This window comes from Nicotiana attenuata, unplaced genomic scaffold (assembly GCF_001879085.1).
Source record: "Nicotiana attenuata strain UT unplaced genomic scaffold, NIATTr2, whole genome shotgun sequence".
Lineage (NCBI taxonomy): Eukaryota > Viridiplantae > Streptophyta > Magnoliopsida > Solanales > Solanaceae > Nicotiana > Nicotiana attenuata.
Genome location: NW_017670417.1, coordinates 585,145 through 608,476, shown reverse-complemented (window position 1 = coordinate 608,476; position 23,332 = coordinate 585,145). Strand labels below are relative to the sequence as shown.

The 23,332-nt window shown below is 35.9% G+C and overlaps 2 protein-coding genes across 2 annotated transcripts; one reads left to right on the top strand and one right to left on the bottom strand.

The window, feature by feature from the left end:
• Nucleotides 1-3,403: 3,403 nt before the first annotated feature.
• LOC109239135 (uncharacterized mitochondrial protein AtMg00810-like) lies at nucleotides 3,404-4,512 on the top strand. Its single transcript, XM_019405654.1, has 2 exons — nucleotides 3,404-3,595; nucleotides 4,234-4,512. The coding sequence occupies exons 1-2, from the start codon at nucleotides 3,404-3,406 to the stop codon at nucleotides 4,510-4,512; spliced, it is 471 nt and encodes a 156-aa protein (XP_019261199.1).
• A 5,998-nt stretch (nucleotides 4,513-10,510) lies between these two features.
• On the bottom strand, nucleotides 10,511-20,744 carry LOC109239145 (regulator of nonsense transcripts UPF3-like). Its single transcript, XM_019405667.1, has 13 exons — nucleotides 20,304-20,744; nucleotides 17,833-17,939; nucleotides 17,485-17,580; nucleotides 17,300-17,398; nucleotides 17,077-17,156; nucleotides 16,349-16,462; nucleotides 15,815-15,959; nucleotides 13,621-13,688; nucleotides 12,249-12,690; nucleotides 11,867-11,965; nucleotides 11,637-11,734; nucleotides 11,478-11,531; nucleotides 10,511-11,149 (listed from the first exon to the last, which is right to left on the bottom strand). Exons 1-12 carry the CDS (start codon nucleotides 20,441-20,443, stop codon nucleotides 11,493-11,495), a joined length of 1,527 nt encoding a protein of 508 aa, XP_019261212.1. The 5' UTR covers nucleotides 20,444-20,744; the 3' UTR covers nucleotides 10,511-11,149; nucleotides 11,478-11,492.
• Between the last annotated feature and the right edge of the window lie 2,588 nt (nucleotides 20,745-23,332).

Genomic DNA, 23,332 nt, shown 5'->3' with positions numbered 1-23,332 from the left:
AAATTATTAGCTTAGTATAGTTGTACCTAAAGCTATTTAACTAGTACTGTTCTAGAAGGTGTAGATAAGTAGTTAGTTGATGGTTGAGTGTAAAAGGTCGGTTAGCATATTATATTAGGTGTACATTACATTTCATTTTAGTCACTTAAGAAAATGAGTTGAACATTTTCGCTCTATATCTCTTCTCTCCTCATCTCTACTCTTGAATCTTCTGTGAAGCTCAGACATGGCGGACCTAGGGCTTGATCTTAACATGATATCAAAGCCCGGCTCCATGCGATTCTTACAGTCGAGCTTCAACATCTCATGAACATTTTCCCCCAAAGTTTCTCGTTTTTTCATGAAATTGTTCATTGCTTGTGAAACCTTCAAAATTCAACAAATTTTTGCTGAAATGGCAATTGATACTCCTGATGTGAGTGCTGGATCATCACATGCAAACACTCAAACAATCTATTGCAATGATCCGCTATATGTGCATCATTCGGACACGCAGAGTATCTCACTTATGCCAGAATTACTAATAGGAACAGAAAATTATTCGGAGTGGAGTAGATCTATGATAATGTCACTACTGGTGAAAATTAAACTAGGTTTTATAGATGAAAACTGTACGACAGAATAATATGAGAAAGACATTTTTAGGTTAAGGCAATGGGAACAGTGTAATGTCCAAGTCCAATCATGGATAAGGAGTTCAGTAGCATCAGAACTTAGAAGAGGAATTGTATACTCTTCAGATGCGCAAAAGGTGTGGAAATCCATGAAAGATAGATTTGATAAGGTGAATGCCACAAAAATCTATCATATGAACAAGGAAATAAGTTCCTTAATACTAGGAATCTCTAGTGTATATGTGTACTTTTCTAGGTTGAATGATCTGTGGGATGAATTTGAGTCGATTATCTCTTTTCCTGGTTGTGACTGTGAGAAGTTCAGATAATTTATTGTGTTCTTACACCATTAGAAACTTATGAGGTTTCTAATGGGATTAATGAAACTTATGCACCACAAAGAAGTCAGATACTAATGATGCATCCAACACCAGCACTTGATCAAGCATACTCTATGACCATTCAAGAGGAAAGGAAAGAATGAGTAGTTGGTCTGCTACACAGAATGGGATTCTATGTGGCGCACCTGTAGGTATAGACAACAATGCACTTGTAACTGCCAATGCTTCCAACATGAGACCTAGGAGGAACACTATGTTGATATGTGACTACTACAAGTTGAAAGGACATACAAGGGACACTTGTTATAAGCTGAATGGATATCCACCAGGTTTTAAGTTCAACAACAATAAGAGGAGAGGAACAAAAGACAATAGTGGACCTATGGCACATATTGTGAATGCAGAGGATGAGTTTCAGAATGCAGGATATGCATATAATATGCAAAATATTCCAACTGTGCAGGCCTTCACTCCAGAACAGTATCAGCAGATTCTCAAGCTCTTAAGTAAAGAACCTCAGCCAACAGAAGTTGCTAACATGGCAGGTAAATCACTGACTGAACAAAGCTGTTGTCTGGTGGTTCAAATCATATGGGATTATCCTTGAATCTCTTGTCAAGTGTTACTCGAATACCTTAGCCTAAATATTCCTCTATACATCCGCCTAATGGTAATAGCACAAAAATTACTCGCATTGGTTCTTGCAATCTATTTAACTCAGAAACCATTCATGGTGTGCTCTATGTACCTGAATTCATATATAACCTGTTGTCTATCTCCAAATACACTAAAGAGTTAAATAGTTCTGTCCACTTTTATCCTGATTTTTTTATCTTTCAGGACCTCTCCAGTGGCATGGTGAAGGGGATTGGTAGACTTAGAGGAGGGCTCTACATCTTCAATCCTTCAGCACCTGCTACTACCCCTTCTTCTTCCAACTGTATGACAGTCTCACATCAGCCAAGCTCAAGCTTCTTGTGGCATCAAAGACTAGGACATGCCCCTATGACGGTCTTACAAAATATACCTGAAATATATAAGTACTTGTCTAAGACATCCACTGGTAATTGTCATGTTTGTCCTCTTTGACAAGTTAGAATTAAATTTCCCATTAGTACTTCTAAATTTGTTTGCTCTTTTGAACTAGTCTATATGGATATTTGGGGTCCCTATAGAGTATGTACTTATAATGGCTTCAAATACTCCCTAACTCTTGTGGATGACTATACTAAAATGGCATGAACTTTTCTCTTGAGACTAAAGAGTGATGTGTATATTGTTTTGAGGGATTTCCTTCAATTAGTAGAAAATCAGTTTGGTAGTACCATCAAATGTGTCAGGTCAGATAATGGTCATGAATTCTTCAACACTCTTTGTTTCAATCTCTTCGAGTCCAAAGGAATAATTCACCAAAGTAGTTGTGTGCACACTCCACAACAGAATGGAGTTGTGGAGAGAAAGCACATGCACCTTCTTGAAATAGGAAGAGCTTTACGATTTCAAGCCAACACACCCTTAAAATTCTGGGGTGATTGCATTCTAACAGCAACCTACATCATTAATAGACTTCCCAGTTATGTTCTACAAGAAAAATATTCCTATGAGATGTTCCATGGAAAACCACCTTCTTTTGACCATGTGAGAATAATAGGGTGCTGTTGCTATGCCACAAAGACTGATATCCATGACAAATTTAACCCTAATTCTATTCCTGGATTCTTCATGGGGTATGCACCAACACAAAAAGGATATAGAGTATATGATATTGCTGCTAACAAATCCATGATTAGTAGGGATGTTGTCTTCAAAGAAGGGATCTTTCTTTTCAAGCACCATAAACACATATTCTTAGTTATCCTTGATCCAAATCCTAGTCACATTGTCCCAGATATCTTTCCTTCTTCCAACATAAAAATAGAACTCTCTACCAATATTGAACCAGAAGTCACTGCACTTGACCTTTCAAGTGGGTCGGTAGACTCACCTACTACTTTCTCTGATTCTCATGTTAACTCTCCTTCCTCTCCTACTCATTCTCCCTCTTGTTCTCCTTCTTTGCATGCTGAGTCATCATATGATACTCATGATATGGCCCCTGACGCAAGTACTATTCCCAGTTACCATCCCCATACAAGTCAGGAAGTCAGGGAGGATCTCTAAACCTCCCATATGGCTGACTAACTATGTGCATCCTTTTCTGCCTTCTACTTTTGCCTCTACTTCATCTCTTTATTGTATACATCAATTCATTTCTTAATCTCATCTTTCTCCTATGTTTCAATCCAACCTAGCTTCTTTTTCTTCTGACACTGAACCAGCCTCATTTTCCTAAGCTATTAAAGATGACAGGTGGATCAAGGCTATGAAACTTGAGATTGAAGCATTAGAACAAAACAACACTTGGGAAGTAGTGAATTTGCCTTCTAGCAAAGTCCCTATAGGATGTAAATGGGTGACAAAATTAAGTACGATGCTGATGGCACAATAGAAAGGTTTAAGTCCAAACTGGTAGCCAATGGTTATACCCAGCAGGAGGGGATTGATTTTCATGACACCTTCTCACATGTGGCCAAAATAACCATAGTGAGGACTGTTATAGCAGTTGTTGCACTCAGAAAATGGCCAATCTACCAAATGGATGTACATAATACTTTTTTAAATGGAGATTTACATAAATAATTTTACATGATTATGCCTTAGGGGTTTGGTAGCCAGGGGGAGCATATGTTGTGTAGACTACTCAAATCCCTTTATGGCTTGAAACAAGCTTCAAAGCAATGGATGAAACTAACATAAGCACCTCTCAAGTCTGGCTTTCATCAAAGCAGACATGATTACTCATTGTTTACTAAAACAACTAATGGAAAGTTTGTTCTTGTACTTGTCTATGTAGATGACTTACTTATTACAGGAAATGATCAAGAGGAGATTAATACATCAAAAGCAGCCTTGCATCAGAACTTCAAACTGAAAGATCTTGGAGAATTGAGATACTTCCTAGGAATTGAAATTTCTAGATCAGCAAAAGGCATTTTTTTGTCTCAGAGAAAGTAGGCAGGACTCTCAGGATCAAAGCCCAAGAAGACTCCAATGGAACAGAACTTGAAACTTGCAAGCACAGAGTTTGATAAAATTGAGAATAGGAACACTTGACAGTATCTTGGAGGACAGAAGTTTTTTTCAAAGACTGGTTGGCAAGCTTCTGTATTTGACAATCACAAGACCTGACATTGCATATGCAGTATAATGTCTAAAGCCAATTTATGCATGCTTCAAAGAAGTCTCATTATGAAGCTGCACTACATGTTGTGAGGTACATCAAGGATCAGCCTGGACTTGGACTTCTTATGTCAAGCAATAGTGCAGAAAGTGTTAAGGGATTATGTGATTCAGACTGGGGATCATGTCCCATGTCCAGGAAGTCAATTACAGGTTTCTGTATCAAGTTGGGGAGTTTTGTTATCTCATGGAAAGTAAAGAAGCAGACTACTATCTCGAGGAGCTCAGCTGAAGTTGAGTACAGAAGTATGGCGCATACAATGGCAGAGTTGACATAGTTAAATGGTTTACTCAAGGAGCTAACAGTAGATATTAAAGAACCTATGGAGCTATATTGTGACAATAAAGCTACGCTACAAACTGCTGCAAATCCCATCTACCATGAAAGAACAAAACACATAAAAATTGATTGACATTTCATAAGGGAGAAGATTCAAGAGGGGTTAATCAAGATTGCACACATAGAAAGTAATGAGCAACCAGGTGACATTTTAACATAGGCTTTAGGACACTAACATCACGCAGTTCTGGTCTCCAAGTTGGGAATGAAAAATATTTTCCATTCTCAACTTGAGGGGGAGTGTAGAAATTATTAGCTTAGTATAGTTGTACCTAAAGCTATTTAACTAGTATTGTTCTAGAAGGTGTAGATAAGTAGTTAGTCAATGGTTAAGTGTAAAATGTCGGTTAGTTTGTTATATTAGGTGTACATTACATATCATTTTAGTCACTTAAGAAAATGACCTGAACATTTTCAATCTCTATCTCTTCTCTCTTCATCTCTACTCTCGAATCTTCCGTGAAGCTCAGACATGGCGTACCTATGGCTTGATCTAAACAAGGTTAAACGAATTATAGTAATAGACGGATCAGAATTCAAACTAATTAAAAGGAGAATCTGCATGGATCAGAATGGGTTGAAATACGAGTTATAACCCAAAGTGTGATGTATTAATGATGTATCGTTATGATTCAACAATTTCTTTTAGTTAATTATAAACTAAGAGTAGAAAATAATAGAAATCGATAAGGTAAAACAAGCAGAGAAGCAAAAGTAAAAGAGGATATTTCAGTGTTTTCACAAAGGAGCAAAAGTTCAATTTATAAGTTAAAACATAACAGCTAATTTGACGGTTATGAAGTAACAACAACCAAAATGAAAAATATTTTTATGATCTGGTAAAAAATTTCTCGCATCAGATCAACAATTCATATTAGAAAAATTCACCACTTTTGTCTTTCCAGACTATGATTTAGAGAGGAAAAGAAAACATAGACCACCATCCCACGTTGTTGACTTTTATGTCACTTTTTTATTTCCTTTTGAGACGAAGTCCTCTGTCCAAACTTTATCCTTTTATACTTTCCAATTAAAGCTGCCCCTACAGTCTACACCAATCAACCTACATAATAGCACACTAATAAGTATACTTCTCGAGGTTAAATTGTTGAACACTTATTATCCGAACATCTGATTAGAAAGAATATGAGAAAAATGATATAAAGAAGGCACGAGTTTGACAATTTTATAGTTGAGTGGTTAGAGCCTGTTTGACCAAGTTTGTAGGAGGCCAAAATACTTATTTTGATCAAAAAAGTACCTTTTGAAAAATTTAAGGTGTTTGATCAAAATAAAAAAAGTACTTCTGTGAAGAAGCTACAAATTCTAGCTTCTTAAAAAAAATAGAAGTAGAAGAAGAAAGTTAATTTATTCAAGACAAAAATAACCTTACAACAAATTTATATTTTTTTCAAATTATCCCTCATTAATTTAATTTTTCCTTTTCTTTTCCTATTCCTTTTTATTTCTGCTATGCATTTATTCTCTTTTTTATTTTGATTATTTTTATTCTCTTTCTCCTATTCATAAGAGTAGATTTTAAACTTATATTGAATGATGTATTTTGATATATTTAAATTATAATGTAAATAATAAATAATACCAAACACTCAATATTATTGCTTTGGAATAACTATATTTTATATTAATTACAATTTTGACTTTATATTTTTATTTTACATTTTATATTTTAACTGAATTCTTTTCTAATAAATGTTTAAATTTATTTTTCTTTTATAAATAATACTAATCGAAAATTGAACCTTTATTGTCCTTTTTCGTAATTTGATAGTTAAAAGTACTTTTTTAAAAGATTGGCCAAACACAATGAGCTTGCAAAAAGCACTACTCAAACGAATCGGCCAAACACAAACTACTTATTTTGCAAAAGTACTTTTTCATAAAGCACTTTTGAACAAAAGCGCTTTTCAAAATAAGTAGTTTTTGGCAGCTTGGCCAAACGGGCTCTTAGTCCAATCGAGTCAATTTTCTTTCTTTTCTAGATCATGTAAATAACGCTTTTGGATATCTAAAGAGCACGAAAACAGCCTCTTTCTCTTTTTTTGTGAGTAATAAATAACAACTTTTTTATGGTTTTCTATAATTGAAAACCATCTCATTTGATTTGTAATATCTTCATTGATGTGTTTTTTACTTTGCCGAAAAGGTTACTTTTCTTTCTTTTCTAGATCATATAAATGGAGTAATAATTTTGACTATTTAAAGGGCACAAAAATAGTTCATTTCTCTCTTTATATGAGTAAATAACATCTCTTTGTATGGTTGTCTTTGATGTGTTTCCTTTTATGTGCATCATTTTACTCAAAAAAGAAAAATAAATTAAAATAAAGTAATAACACTAGTAATGTAAAATGTGTAGGTAAACTATATGAAACTTTTATTTAACAAAGTTGTTAGGGGAAAGGAAATTAAAATGATAAGTAACTATAACTTAGACTGGTCGGTCCTATGAGTGGCCGGTAACATGTCACTTGACCTACACCTATTCTCATTGTAGGATGTAAAATTAGGTAGATAATGCTAGTGAAGTTCTTTTTTCTTTTTAGACAAGACTAACTAGTCCGACTAATTTAGATTCGCGTTAGGTAGACCAGTTAAGAAGGTAAAGTACCCCTCCCTTATAATAAGGATTTCGACTTAAACGCTCGAGTTCTACTAAGGAAATAAAGTGCTCCTTATAAGAAGGTTCTGACTCTAAGGGCTTGAATTTGAAACTTCTTGCTAAAGGGGTGACAAACGGGCAGGTCGGGACGGATATGAGCGGGCCGAAAACAGGTAATGTAAAAAATGGATAAATTATCCAATCCGACCCATATTTAATACTAATAAAAAATGGGTTAATCGCGCGGATAATATGAATATCCATATTATCCATGGCTTCTTGAATATGATCACTTTTGGGAGAATTTCTAGTCTCTCAAATTTAAGGAACCCCCGATTTAAGGCTTTACAAATGTAAAAGTTAACCCATTAGTTATCAGCTAGTTATCCATTTTCTAAGTGGATAATATGGTTCTTTTCCATATTTGACCCATTTTTAAATAGTTCATTATCCAATACATTTTTAATGGATAATATAGTTGGATAACTATTTTCTTTTAACCAATTACCACCGCTAAGTTTTGGAGCCTAACAATCATGCCACTGCATCCAGTGATAGTATGAAAGTTTTCATACCACAAGAAAGAATCCCAAATTATATGCATTATGATTTATGTGAGAGAAAAGTAGTGGCCCTAGGCATGCAGCCAAGCAACAAGCTTTTACAACAATCATCAAAAGCAAAGACAAAAGTGATGTTAAAAGCATACCAAATCTTATGGTCCTGGAGGGTGACTTTTGAATGCACAATTATCAGATTGAATCCCCCATCAATTTTCTTCTTCCTATTCTGTGCACACAACAAAACATACCAAAAAATCAATAAACTACTTTCTCGGTCCCAAATAGTTGAAGTATGACTACATGAATTATTTCTATCTAGTTCACGGAACTCAGTATAGTTAGACTATTTTTGCGCTATGATGAAACTCAAAACTGCACAGCAACAAGCTTCATTATTTAGAGAGTGTAAAAAGCCATGTATATTTGATAGACCATCTCCAACCCAACACCAATTTTGACACCAAATATCATCTTAGTGTAAGATTTAGTGTTTTTTTGCTCCAATCCAACACCATTTCTTACACCATTTTAGTGTGTGAATAGTGTTACACCAAATTTGGTGTAATACTATTCATCAACACCATTACTATTCACCATTATTTTAATATTATCTTTTATTATATAACTCTTTTAATTTAACACACTATAATTTTGTAATTAATTATAATTTTTATGTAATATCTTTATAATATTAATTTTATATTTTAATTTTGGTGTATAATTTTTATAAATTAATTTTCGAATATTTTATTTTTATATAAAATTGATAGTTAATTTTATTGTAAGTATAATTGTATAAAAATTACAACAACCGTTGGATGGATTTCATATTAATCTCAACCATCAGCTGGATTTGCAATCTCGTTTTGCAATTATTGTAGGGCCATCATGTTTTTGGAGGAAAGAAGTGCTCCATAATATATTAACTGCATGTATTATACTGCACAACATGATAATCGAGGATGAACGTGATCTTAATGCAACAATTCAAGATGCTTGGGAAGGTCCAACTCCAACAGTAGAAATGGTAGTAGATGAAAATTATCAATTTGAACAACTTTTAGCTCGGCGGAAAAAAATTAAGGACAAAGATGCTCATTTTGCACTTCATAATGCATCAATAGAGCATTTATGGGAGCAACATACTAATCTTGTAAGTTGATATTTATGTAAAAATTAATCTAAATTTTATCATAATGTAATATTTATTTAATTATATCTTATAAATGATTTTATTTTTATTTGAATTATAATTAATATGTATAATATTTGCTTATAATTTATATTATTTAAAAATTAAAGGCATAAAATAATTTTATATTAAATTGTTATATAAGAAAGAAATATGAATTATATGGTATAAATATGTAAAAAAAAAAAAATTGCTTTATAAATAAAATAATATAATATAGAAGAGAGAAGAATATAAAAGGAATATTCTTTCTTGGTGTGAAAAATAATGTAATGGATTGCAGTTTACCATTTTGGTGTTTATACCATTTTGGTGTAAAAAAAATGGTGCAAGGGTTGAAGATGCCCTTAATAGTCAATGCCTCAATGGTATGAAATGATTGAACATGGCCAAATACAAAAACCGGCACTCAAATTTGGCTTCAGCTGACAAGTAAACACTCTAACTTTGGGAGTGCACATACATATAGACTTCAACTTGTATAAAGTTGAACTCGTAAACACACGCGTCCTACAAGTCTAATATGTGAGTTACACACGCTCCAACGTGGATTAGCGACACAATCAGAGGTTGTCAACTATTTTACACGTAGAATTGAGACAAGATACATGCAAGGAAGGCTGAAGAACAAATCCATATTCATTTGTATGCAAATGATACAAATCTGAAAATCCTGGGATGCGAGACAAATTGGACTAGTTAAAATATTCTGCTGTTACTGTACATAGTGGGACTTGGCTTCAGTTATAATCTTCATAGTCACATCATATTATCGTTTTAACTCTAATTGTGTACCGATGACTGATACAACTGCCACTGCCATACCAATATACAGTATCTAAAGAAAACTGGATATATATAATAATTCTTTTATCAATAATAGTTCTCGAGTAAAACGACAAAAAATATTTTGGTAATCGTATATTTTCTTAAAATGAGTTTGACTAGAAACGACAAAAATGAAGATAATAATTTAGATAGCTAAAAATAAGGTTATTGCATCGCATTGTTGTGAATTGACAACGGATCATTGAATCAGGAAAAATCTGACTAGACCTTGAAGCTTCGACAACAACTTATCATTGTAGCTAGGGACACTTGAACCTTCACGTATTGTTCCGCACTTCATCAAAAAATTTGCGTCGCTGTCTTTAGCAGCTTCCTTTAAAAAAAATAAAAATACATCCGTTGATATATTATGACAACCATTGACATTTTATTTAATGTATGCATCCAAGCACGAAAAAGCCACTCACGTTGCCGTAAGAATCCATTTTCTGCCTGAACCTCGGCAGAGGATTATGGGGGTCTCTTGTCAGGAAAGAAAGTTAAATCTGCAACCGTACAATAAAAAAGGGGCAGCCTGCACTAAGCCCCCGTAATGTGTGGGGTCCGGGAAAAAGCCGGACCACAAGGGTCTGCATTTTTGCAATAGGCCATTTCCACGTCTTGAACCCGTGACCTCTTGGTCACATGGCCGTAACTTTACCAGTTACACCAAGGCTCCCTTCTGCAACCGTACAATATAATTGCTAAATATAAAAATTGCACTATAGTGTTTTAGAACATCACTTTTTTTCATTTCGGCAAAACATCCTTTAGACTAGCAACCCCATCCATACACAAAAACAAGTGACTACGAATCTACGTTCTTCAACCTTTGCCCTTAAGGCCATGCTTAGACAACTTTAACAAGCTTCAACCACGATTGCAGCAACCCCAAGCTGCTTCTTTGACAATCTCCAATCAGTCAAGCCTAGAACTAATATGGGGCTATGAACATATGTGTGTGATTATGGGCGCACGACCATGTTTGTATTTACAGTTCAACAAAAGAAACCTTCCATCTATAGAACTATATTATCTGATAATCAGCCGAATCAATCACAGTAACAAGGACACCCACATCACCGATGAAGAGACTAAATATGCACCAGCTGAAAATTGTGGTGTATATATCGCTGATACGACTTTCTTTCCTCTTGCCCCTATTCCAGCCATCTTCAATTCAGTCAGATCAAAGACTAGTTTAGCAGTATATACCAGTTTCTAAACCACCTTGGTGAGTCAACAATTTCATTAAGGCCTTCAAATCCTTATCTTTGCTCCAGGAACCTTGCTCATACATGATGTGTCTAGTAAAGAGAGCTCCAGCCACTAGCCATGAATACCTGATATGGCAAAACCAAGCTTTTTGCTGCAGAAAAAACCAGATAAACTGAAGACTCAACCTTTGAATCAATAATGATAGATTGGACTCACCCAAAAGAAATACGCCATGCGTTTACCACCTTAGCACTTTTAGGCATAACCAAACTAGGTTGACAATAAAGTATATCTCGTGCCACTCCTACATTTAAATGAATGAGTGCTGTGGCAATTGTAGTGCTTCAATGCCATTCATTTATTCACCTATTAAGCATTTCTTTTGGATAGGTATTTTCATCTATCAAGCCTTTTGTCCAATACCACTAAAATGAAAAGAACTTGGACAACAGAAATGAACAGCCAACTTTGAAGCTCACCATTAATGACAAAACTTAAGTACCAGAACTTGACTTTTGGACCCACACTTGTTTCTGCATGAACATCATGTAGTCCATGTGAGCAAATCAGTAAAAACACACAGTGAAAACACATCCGCCTACACTAAAATATGAAACATTGTAATAAACAAAGCACACCTCATGGGTACCATAGTTAGAAGGACCTCCCCTTCTTAAGGGTTTTCCTTCCCCTACTGAAATGCCATCATCCCTCATACCACGACGTTTATAAGTACCTAGATACATCATAAAATTTTAAACGTAATCAAACATGTCCCAGTGGCAAAAAGAGGGAAGAAAATATTGAGCACAATACTTCACGTGTAGCAAAGAATCAAAAAGTTTCATGACCCATAAACAAAACTAACCATTGTCAAAAGAAGAATGAGAATTACGTCCGCTTCCCATGGGTCTGAACTCCCCACCACGAACATTTGGCAGATCATTTTTGGTTTCACCCCGACTTCCTAAAGAAGACGAAAAAAATTAGAAGGATTTTCCCCCACAAAAAAAGGGGAAGATTTCAGGGAAAAGAAAACCGAGTAAACCCTAATCCTTAACAAACATTAAAACATGTAAATTAAACTAAAGAGATGTAAGAAAATGATGAATATACTCTCTTTCTTTATAACAAATGAGAGACAAGAAAACAAAAGGCAGAATAGTCTTCTGTCAACCAACATAATTAGAAAATCTAGCATCTGGCAAAAGGTCAAGAATAACAAACATGAGTGATACTAGTGAACAAACCTTCAAGAGAATCCAGCACTTCAGAAGATTGAGAGGTAGATGAAGACAAGGATTCATCACTAGCATGCAACCTATCGGAACGACGAAGAGGAGTCCAAACACCACGATCAGGCCTATCCCTAATCCTAGAGCGTCTTTCCTGCTTTTCAGTGTGGACAACATGCAAATCAGTTCCAACAACCTTATCCTCATTAACTCCGTTAATTTCTTTCTGAAACAACTGCACGCTTGGTGGCCTAGGAGGCTTTTTGTCCTTATCCTGGCTGTGCTGTTCTTGTTGGGATGCAGAAGGAGCCTGATTTTGATGAGCATCCTTGAGAAGAATACTTCTAATGATCTTTCCACTTGCCTCTCGGCGCTGGTTCTGTTGCGGAGCAGCTGATGTTATTGTATTCTTTACAATAGGTGCCACATTGCCCTGAATCAATGAGCCACTAGAAACCTATGAAGGAAAGAAAAGACTAATAAGTTCAAAGTTGCAGAAAATCTAAACTGAAATTAATTTCCCAGGAGACATTTGTCGGGATGAACCAAATCGTTCTTATTGATATACATAAGTTGGTTGTATACATTAAAGTGTTGGATACAAGTATCCATTACATAATCAATTAAAACAAGTCAACTAACTAAACAACAAGGGATTCCCTCCTCATCAGAGAAACAGATGAAATTAACAGAACTTTTGACCTTTAGCAGATCACTCAATAGTACAATAACATACCCAGTGTAATCCCACATAGTGGAGTCTGGTGACCACTCAATAGTAATAACATTAGCACAAAGTATCAAGACATAAATTTTTTTTTTTTAGGGGGGGGGGGGGGGGGGGGGGGGGGGGACTATGTATTAAGAGGAAGGAACTATCTTTAACATGGGATTCCGTTCCACATCTAGAACCTCAAACTACTTCAAGGCCACATTTTCTTTGTCAAGGTGAGCCAGATCGTCTTGCCACGTGCATTACAGCATTAAGTTACAATTGTGTCGAACGGATCAGTGTTTTTTAATACAAATGAAAGCCTTACTGTGACTTAGAAGTAAATAACATCGCAGATTAGATCACCTCCAAAGGTTTGATGGACCAATCCATATGCACAGAAACATTCCCACCGATTCTGTGAACATATCCGTCAGGAAGTTTTGGGATAAAGAGTATGAGGGATGATCGCCTAGTTGACTAAAAGAGATTAGCAACAGTTATTTTACAAATAAACATGCTCTAACACCTAGACGTCTCTCACTTCCAGAGCTTATGAAAGGAAATGGAGTTCCCCCAACCTAAGGCACAGGGGAGCTAATTTCATTTTACGTTTTGCAACCCCCCCCCCCCCCCCCCCAGAAAAAAAAAATTTAGAGCTAAAGTAAAACTTACGTTAGGAATTTCTTTTTCCTTTCCCTTCAAGAGCAGGATTTTCTTCTTCCCAACATCAGCAGCTCCACCTGGAACAAATTCATAAGACCTTAAACATTGATGAATAAGTAATGAATGTCAAGAATGGAAGAGAAAGGAGATCAACAATCCAAATTTTTAAACCCTTACTAAGCAGAGTACCATAAAAAGACCATGTTTTATGCTCCATGATTCAGTTCAATCAAAAGATAATACAAGTCATCAGCTAGATAGACAATCTTCAGAGACAGATTGATTGTAATATCATAGATAAAAATGGCATAAGAGGCATAGAGAGGATTCGAGGACAAGATATCACTCAGACCCCGACAGAATTGAAAAATCATGTGTAATAACTTGGTAATTCAATTTAACCAAAAGCTAGTCATCCCTTAGATAGACAATTTTCAGAGCATAGATGCTGATTGATTAATATCATAAAAAATATTGATATGATATGATTAAAATCATAAATTTTAAAAATGTTAAAGACTGTTATCGTTCATAAGTTCAATAAGATTAAAGAATATATCATAAACAAGAAAACCAATCCTTATGAGGGAGGAACGTTTCATGTTTCAAGTTACCGTTTGACACAACTAAACAGCTTGAAGGGAATAGTCTCTCATTCCTAGTATCTTTTTGGTGCACCCATGAAGTTCCAGTTTGTATAAAAGATCAGGTATTGTTCGTAGGGAATCATATTATGTTGTAGATTCTCTACAACTTGGTATACTGCTTGTATTCATGAGATTACTCCATATTAATGGAAGTATTTACCTTATCAAAAAAAAAGTAATCAGCTTTTTTTAAAAGCTAAAAAACAAAAAATAAAAATAAACAGCTTGAAGGTCTAGATTAAGAACCCATGCCCTCTTATCTTAAGCCAAAAGGCATCTAGATTTCTGTCTCCGTGATATCTCCTCCACTCTGGCTATCTGTTGAAGCTCTACTCTCAGGTTCACCATTTGACTGGCCTCAGTTAGCTCAGTTGCCGTCCTGTGGCTTGTTCTAGCATCATGAGCTCATCCAAAGCCCTGGACTTTCTAGTCTCCACTCTTCCAAACTCCTCCTCCAAGTGGTGATATCCTTTTTAAGGCTTTTCAGCTTTGGCATAAGGATAAAATCTGAACTACCAGTGAATGTGTAACTGTGCCAACAGGTGTTTAGTTTGTCCAGGAAATCCATCCGACTGTAACCACATACTCTCAAACTTGAAGTAGGAAGGAATTGCATCCCAATTCCCACATTCCAATAGGATTGGCCTATGATTGGAGATCACCTTTGGCATTGAAATATGCCTTACAGCTCTGAAAATTTCATTTCACTCTTGTGAGATGAGGAACCTTTCAAGCCTTGATGCCTGCAACCTGTTTTCACCTCTCAATCAAGTGTATTGTGCCCCTTGGAGGGGAAGATCAATGACATCTAGGTCCTGGATGATGTCTGAGAATGTCTTCATGGCCTTTGATCTTCTGTTGCCATTGAACCTTCACTCTCAAATCTGCAAACATTGAAATCACCTCGCAAAACCCATTGACCTTCCCACAATCCCCTTACCCCTGCAATTTCACTCCAGATCAATCCCCTTAGCCAACGAGATGTTCAAAAGATACACTTATAACCAAGTAGAGGTGTCTATCTGGTCATTAGCATTGTTAAAATGTCTATGTGATTGTTGTGGACAACTTAAAAGGGCTATTTATGTATTTCGCCATCGTGGAGAACATTATGCAGGTGTTATCTTGGGAAAGGAGACCACACGTTTAGAGCTTTTGTCTTTTTTGATGTAATGTTATTGTCCATTATACAAATGATAAGATGATTTTGTTAGTTTCCTGCTTAAGGTGACTAAGATTTTTGCTGTACCATTGTATACCCCCAGCGCTCTCATGCTGCAGTGGTACGTAAAGTATATCTTTATTTATCAGAAAATTCCAAAACCACGTCAATTTGTGCTTATGATAGTTCCTTGCTTCTAAAAAGAGCATGTATAAATGGGCGGACACCAATGCCTCATTGGAGAGGCTGGCTCCAAAATCGAAGCCTGGTCACCTGCAGAAATGCAGAGTGCTCTCATTGCTCCAAGGGCACTTTCATGTGGTGTTAATAGAGAAAGCAAGCACGGCAAACATGTGATTACAACTAACAACTAAAGTGTAGGCATACTGCATACCAGTTTCCTCTTCAACTGCATCAGCCCCAGATCCAGGAGCAGAGGTACCAGACTTCTCAGCCTGCTGCTGACCATCACGTTTTGGAACTAAAATATGTCTTCTGTCTTTGCCACTCCCAGCCTTAGAACTATCTCGAAGAACATACTGTATGATCAAACAGTTCCATAAGTGATGGAAGGTAAAGCATCACAAACCACATATCCATCAAAAGAAATATCCCCCAAAGCAGAAGCTACTTGTCCACATCATATTTGAAAATATAAAAACAAACATGCATGCACAAACTTTATTACCGCACGAACAAGAGTTCGATAAGAAAAATATCCTCAATCAATTATTAGAGGACAGGAAAATCAACAGCAAAAAGCTGAAGCAGAAGTCAAAGCAGATATATCAATATTTTCACAAGCACATAGATCACAGATGTTGCAACTGAGAGAAGATCAAATGCAGAGCTATTTGCATGAAATAGATAGATCTAATACCAAGAGTACCAATTGCCAAGAAGTTGGATTGGAAGACGACACCCTTACCATGGTTGTAGAAACCCTTCTCTTTTCAGAGCCTTGTTTAGACGCACTTGAGCTAGGACTTCCTGAGGATGTGCCGTCCGCTCTTCTGGTCGGTCTCCCATTAGATAGAGATTTCTGTCAAAGACCAAGGATGAAAAGTTAGTACGAATCTTTAAACCTGGGAGGAAGATGCACCAACTCATCAGCAGTACCATCATTGTTTTTTATTAAACAGAATTGAGTGTATACACCCCTGAGAAGTGTAGACAATGTAATAGATGGTTAATGGAAAAGCTCATTGTCAACAGATATATAAGGGTGACATTCATGCTTGTCTCCAAGAAAGTAATCAGCCTCCAACAGAATAGGATATTAAATTGCAAGCTTCTTAGATTGTCTTGGAGCACTGATCATGATTGAAGCCAAAGTATCGAATGAAAGAGGAGGTTGACATTACAATAATTCATTGCAGAATGATGAAATGTATTTTCTACTCTTCAGATGAAAAACAGAAGTACTTTAATGCCACACAAGACCCATTTATTTTCTCTAACCTCTTTCTCTCTAAGGGAAGGAGGGAAAGCATTCGTGTACCAAATAACAACAGTGCCAGAAGACTCCCCAAGGCAGGCTCGGGGGAAGGTGAATGTACCAAGAGAGGGGGAGAGAGAAAGAGACCGCGAAATGCTTCTCTATTTGGAAAAATGAAAATCTAACAGGTTAAAATTTAATAATAGGAGAACTCCTACCCGAGCTCCACTCTTGGCAGCTCTTTTCTGACGTATGTAGTCCATCAAAGGAGTAACTATAGGAGCATCCTTTGCAGAACCTAAAAACCAACGAAAAAGTGAAACTTAAATTTCAGTGCACTCCACCACCATAGTTTGCTCTCCACAATCTCTCATTTTATAGATTAAATATCAGTTTATTGCGGGAGGACAGCATCAACATTCTGGAAATAGTCTAACTAACCAGCTCGTTCAGCTTCCTTTCTTTCCAATTGTATTTCTGCACTCGGAAGATACTCGATAGGCTTTGCAATAAATTCAAGGAACTCCAGATATTCAGGATCTACAAGTGCATCAATAAACTTAACTGTGACTGCAGACTAGATGGAGATAGCTAGGTCAGATGTAATCTGCACATTAATTTAGTACCTTTCAAGATGGTTCCTTCGCGGCCATCCTTCTTGGACCAGCGTTTTGGAGCACGCTGTGAAGGAGCATACTCAACAACAGTTTTGAACTGAGTGCCTAGAATAGACACACACGAAAGTAAGAAACAATTGGCTAATAAAAGACCAAATAATTCGAGACAGGGAACTATCAGGAACTAGATAACACAAGGGATCAACATTTTCTTTACATAGTCACAGTTAACAGGACCAAAAAACTTTAATCTGTACCGAATGTTGAAATGAATTTCAGACAATTTTAAATATCATCTGGAAGGAGGAATACCCAATTAAGCCCAACTAAGCTCTTGTAACTGTTCTTGAGCTTTACCTTTCTCATTTACAAAAACGTGTCCATCAAAGAACTCGGCAAACTCGATAACATCTTCTGGCCTCTTAAAGTCAACATAGGCTCTTGAATAGGTTTGATGCTTCTGGCTGCAGGAGAAAATTTGAGGTGAAGGCCTGAAGGGAACTATAAGAGACACTGACATTGAGGGAAAAAGGAGTGCACTTTGGCAATCTAAAGCATACTAAGTTAATGTTGTGTACATAACATGCTGGCACAATTATCTGCTCTTAATTGCGACATAGCTGATAATCCTACTCCAACAGTGTAAATAAATAAATAAATGGACATAAAGATAAACAAACTGAAATCCATCTAGAACATTGATCCAACTGAAAGACAAACCACGAAAAGCATCCATATAACAATATATGTAACTATGTACATAAGTTATACACAAAAATACAAGTCCGACACTAGCTAGCCTGTCAAAGGAAAATGACAGACTTTATTCAAACCGTTACTATTGACTAGGATAATCTTGAAAAATTACAGGAATGTGTATAATCCACACATTGACTAGATGTAAATATGATAAATAGAGATAAATTCTCTCGTAATGACTGTTTCTCAGATGTCTTGTGTGCATCTATATGGCTTATGATAGAGAAGTTATGAGGAATTTACCCATCCAAAGCATGTTTAAACACTCAATACAGGGTGATCTTCAAGACTCACTTATCAGGGGGGAAAATGATGGTATCCAAGACTCATTAATCTGTCAATAGCCTGGTAAAAGACTAAATAAATGTCCTCTGGGACAAACTTTACCATGTTAAGAACTTAAACATTCCACAGCAGAGGATATTATATGGAATATACATCTGCGCGTCCACTTATATTAACCAAAGGCAGTTGACCCTTTAGCACAAGTAGCTATTTGATCGGTTATCAAAAAACAAGTGGCTATATAATCAAGTTCAGCATTCTCTTCAGAACAGCACCTCATCAGTTTTTATTTGTGAGTCAAGGCAATAAAGGTGATCACCCTTTTCTGATAAAACATTCAACCCCCTCTTTCAGACAAATATGAAAAAAGGCATACCATTCAGAAGATAGTGAGAGAGTAAGGACAAAATCACAAATAAGGGAGTTTTAAATTTTTAATTTGCCTTCACAAAGTGAGAACCCTTCTTACAGATGCACATTATCTTTGAAACAGCACCGCACTAGTTAGTATTTCTGACTAAAGTCTAACAAGTCAAGGCAGTAAAGATGATCACCAAATTCTGCAAGACATATACTGCAAAACCATTCAACTGCCTATAAATTTGAAAAAAAGATATACCATACAACAACGAAAATTCCAACTAACAAAGGCTACAATAAGTGAGAGAGCAAAGACAAAACCATAAATTTCAGTTAGTTTTCTTGATAAGGATCTGATGAATTAATTGCCAAAAAACCGAACCTCCACGTATCCTAAGAAAACAAAATAAGGAAAGAACTGGATAAACGATAATGCTTTAAATCAGATTCAGTGCTGACGCTGAAAATCCCTCTCATAGAGGTAGCAATCTAGTTCACGAATTTCTTCAAAATGCAGCACACCATCATTATTTTTAACGAAAAATCTATACAAGTCAAGGCAATAAAGGCTACCACCTTATCCGGATAAACTACTGTAGTCGCTCATACTAAATTCGCAAAATATTTTACCAACCAAAAGAGATCACCAAATAAAAAGGAACATTAAAGAAGGGAGAGCAAGGACAAAATCATAGGTACAGATAAATCAACTGCTAGAAGACCCTGGTGGTCCCTATCAAAAGAGAACAAGCTACGAAAGAACGAAGCAGACAAACTACACCGACAACGATATCATTTGCAACCATGCTCTTTTCATGCAAGTAAATGAGAAGATATTTAATGCACTAGTTATGCTTTTGTTCTTCTCTTTATGGCGTATTAATCTTCCCAAACACGCCGACCTTTTAACAGAATATACCATACTAGTGCGAACATTCCGCAAAAAGTTCCGGCCAAAACCTCATCTGTCTCACACATACACACAGGACAGCGACCCAAAATAAAAAACAAATAACCAATCAATCAGTGACACTGCTGATCCCCTATCCTAAACGAACACTAAGGACAGAGAGGAACTACAAAAGTTTTTAAGGATAAAACCTTATCTTTATCTTTTCTAAAATATGCTTACACAACATGAATTATTGGTGTACAGAAACCTTTGTACAGTGGCGCCTCCTTGATGCTGTATTTTAGTCAATAATATCCAATTTTATGTACCCCAAAATACTTACATGAACAATCATAAGTACACAGAACCCAATCGAACTATCAAAATTCTATGTGAACAATACTTATTTCAAAATCTCAATCCTAATCAATCACAATACTATGCATATGTAAAATGGATGGAGTATAACTACAAAAGCCAGGAAACATATTTAAAATCTAATGTTTTAACAACAAAAACTCGAAACCCTAACCTGGACTTGCCAGGACGAAAAGAGAACCAGTTGTAGCGACCAGTGAATCGGGAAACAACTTGCTCAACAAGCATAGACTGAGAAATTGTTGGCGGCAAGTGCCGCAGCACTACTTTTGTTCGATCTAACGGTCCTTTCATGCGAATAACACTTTTTTCCTTTGATCTTTTCGTAGAAACTTTACACCAAATTTACCGGAAAAATATATCAGAAATCACATCTTCCCTTACAGCTTCAACAACATCGATCGACGAAATTTTCGTGCCCTAATTTTTCCAATTCCGCGATGAATGTCCATGCATGAGAAAACTAGAAAGAGAAAGTCTAATGTTGGAGGAATTTAGAGAGAGAAAAAAGAAACAAAAAGAGAGAATGATGTTAACAGAGTGACGAAAGAGGATTCCGGGAAGGAGTCACTGTATTTATATATACTTTTACAGAGATACGAATACTCGACGCAGTGTTGTCAAAAAGGCCTTTTTCTTCAACTCTTTTTCGGCTCTTCTAATATTTGTTTGAGATTTTTCTTTAAAAAAATTGAAATAATTTTTACATTTTTTTAAACTATATACGTTTGAGCTGTTTTTTTTTTTTCATTGAAGTTATAGAGAATTGAGTATATAGAGGTTTTCAATTACGAAAAAAAGATTCTAGAGAGTTTTGAGAATGATACAAGGTGTGGACGTGCCAATAACAAAAGTAAATATTTTTTTTTGATAACTAAATATTTTATTCATCAACAAGAAACTTTACAAAATCGTAGCTAACTAACAGAGCTAGCTAACCAAGTAATTGTTCCACTACTACAACTTTTCTAGAATCTAAATGTATGAACTATTTTTCTAATTTTTGTTGGAGCCCTCATACTACAAATACAAGCAATATCTCTTACTAATGACTCGCTATTTCTGTACGTTTTTTCAAAAATTCTCATGTTTCTTTCTATCCAAATGCTATGAACATATTCCGTGTATATCATCTTGAAAATCTGTGCAGCTTGAGTTCTCCCCTTTGATCTACTAATAATCTCATGTTGATGTTGTTGTCACCCCCTTGCATTCATTGGTCTTCCTTGTGCCCATTGATTCACTATGTGCCATACTTCTTTAGCAAATTCACACTCCATAAAGAGGTGCTCATTTGTTTCCTCTGAGCTTTGACACATCACACATTGGGTATTTATCTCAATTCCCCATTTGGTTAGCCTATCAGCACTAAGAAGCCTGCCCTGTAGCTGCAACCATAGTATAAATCTTGCTTTTGGTCGAGCAGCATTGCCAAACATCATGCATTTTCATTGCACTCTAGTTTCCTAACCAATCAGTTGTATGTATATTTGTCTTGTGATACTCTTTCCATTCCTGAAATTGCATTGTATATCTTCCCCGTATTGATCTAGCTTCCATAATCTTCCAAACCATCCAGCATGCCTGTTGAGGTATAGTCATAGAATTTATTGTTTGGTCTTTGATCTAATATGCATGTATCCATTTGATCCATAACTTATCCTGCTTGTGTGCTAGATCCCAATAATTTTTTGCTATAGCCGCTTTATTCCACATATGTAAGTTTGTCAAGCTAAGTTCACCAATACTTTTTGGAGCACAGACTTTATCCCAGGAAACCAGGCCTTTCTTGGTGATGGTATTGCAGCCTGACCAAATGTAGCTTCTACAGTAGGCATCAATGGTTTTTAGGACTTTAGCAGGCAGTACAAAAAGTTGAGCCCAGTAGGCTTGCACCCCAAATAAAACAGTTAGTACAAGTTGAATTCTTTCCGCATAGGATAATTTCTTTGCAGTCCATGGTGATATCCTTACTACTATCTTCTCTATAAGTGGTTGCCACTGTATTAGGAAAAGTTTCTTGGTCGGCAGAGGAACCCTAAGGTAATTAAAAGGTAGATCACTTTTAGAAAAACCCAGTTCATGCTGAATTCATTCGTTGTCTTCTCTACTCACTCCACCAAAATATATTGAGCTTTTCCCTAAGTTTGCTTTTAGACCTAAGGCTTCTAAAAATTGTTTAAAGCACTGATGAAGAGCAGCCACTGATGAGATGTCACTTCTGGCAAAGAGCAACAGATCATCAACAAAACACAAGTATGTGATTGCTAGTTTTGAACATCTTGGATGATAATGAAAGCATGCCACATTTGTCATTCTTTTTAGGCTCCTACTCAAGTACTCCATTACAATGGCAAAGAGGAAAGGAGACACGGGATCTCCTTGTCTGAGTCCTTTTGCTGCATTGAAAGGTTCTGATGGTTCACCATTAATAATATAGTATAATTGACTGTTTGCAAACACACTAGGATCCATGTGATGAATTGTGTAGGAAATCGTAGTTCCACCATGATCTGCTCCAAATATATCCACTCCACTGAATCATAGGCTTTTTGCACAAAAGTAAATACCCCAAAACTACAAAGTGCAATTTAAGTTTCTATTAGAGAAACATACAATTTATGAAAAGCAACGAAGTTGCGAGGGATCGTGGTTTTTGGGCAAATATGAACACAACTTACTTAAACTACCTAATAACAATCTGAAATTAAGGGTGTCAATTAGGGAGTCTGGAACCAAAATGTGGTTCTTTTGGAACAAAGAACAAAAATATGTGGAAAAAAACATAGTGACCAAACTATATATAGATATACCTTAATGGCCATTTGGCCAGTTAAGTATAGCGCCTTTTAAAAAGACGCTATATATATAACGTTCTTCACTAAGACGCTATATATATATATATATATATATATATATATATATATATATATATATATATATATATATTATGTGGGCCCACAAATAATTCTTCTGGGATTAACTGACATAACAATAATTCAACTGGGTATAGCTTCTTAAGCTAAGACGCTAAACCTCAAATAATTGAACCCCCGGACTGGTTTTTGCCTTATTTAAAGACGTTAAGGATTTTGTAAAAATCCATTCAGAAATATTCTCAAGTCTTGTGAAATTTTTCTTTGTTAAGTTATTTTGCATTGTGTCACAATATCTGAAGAGCGA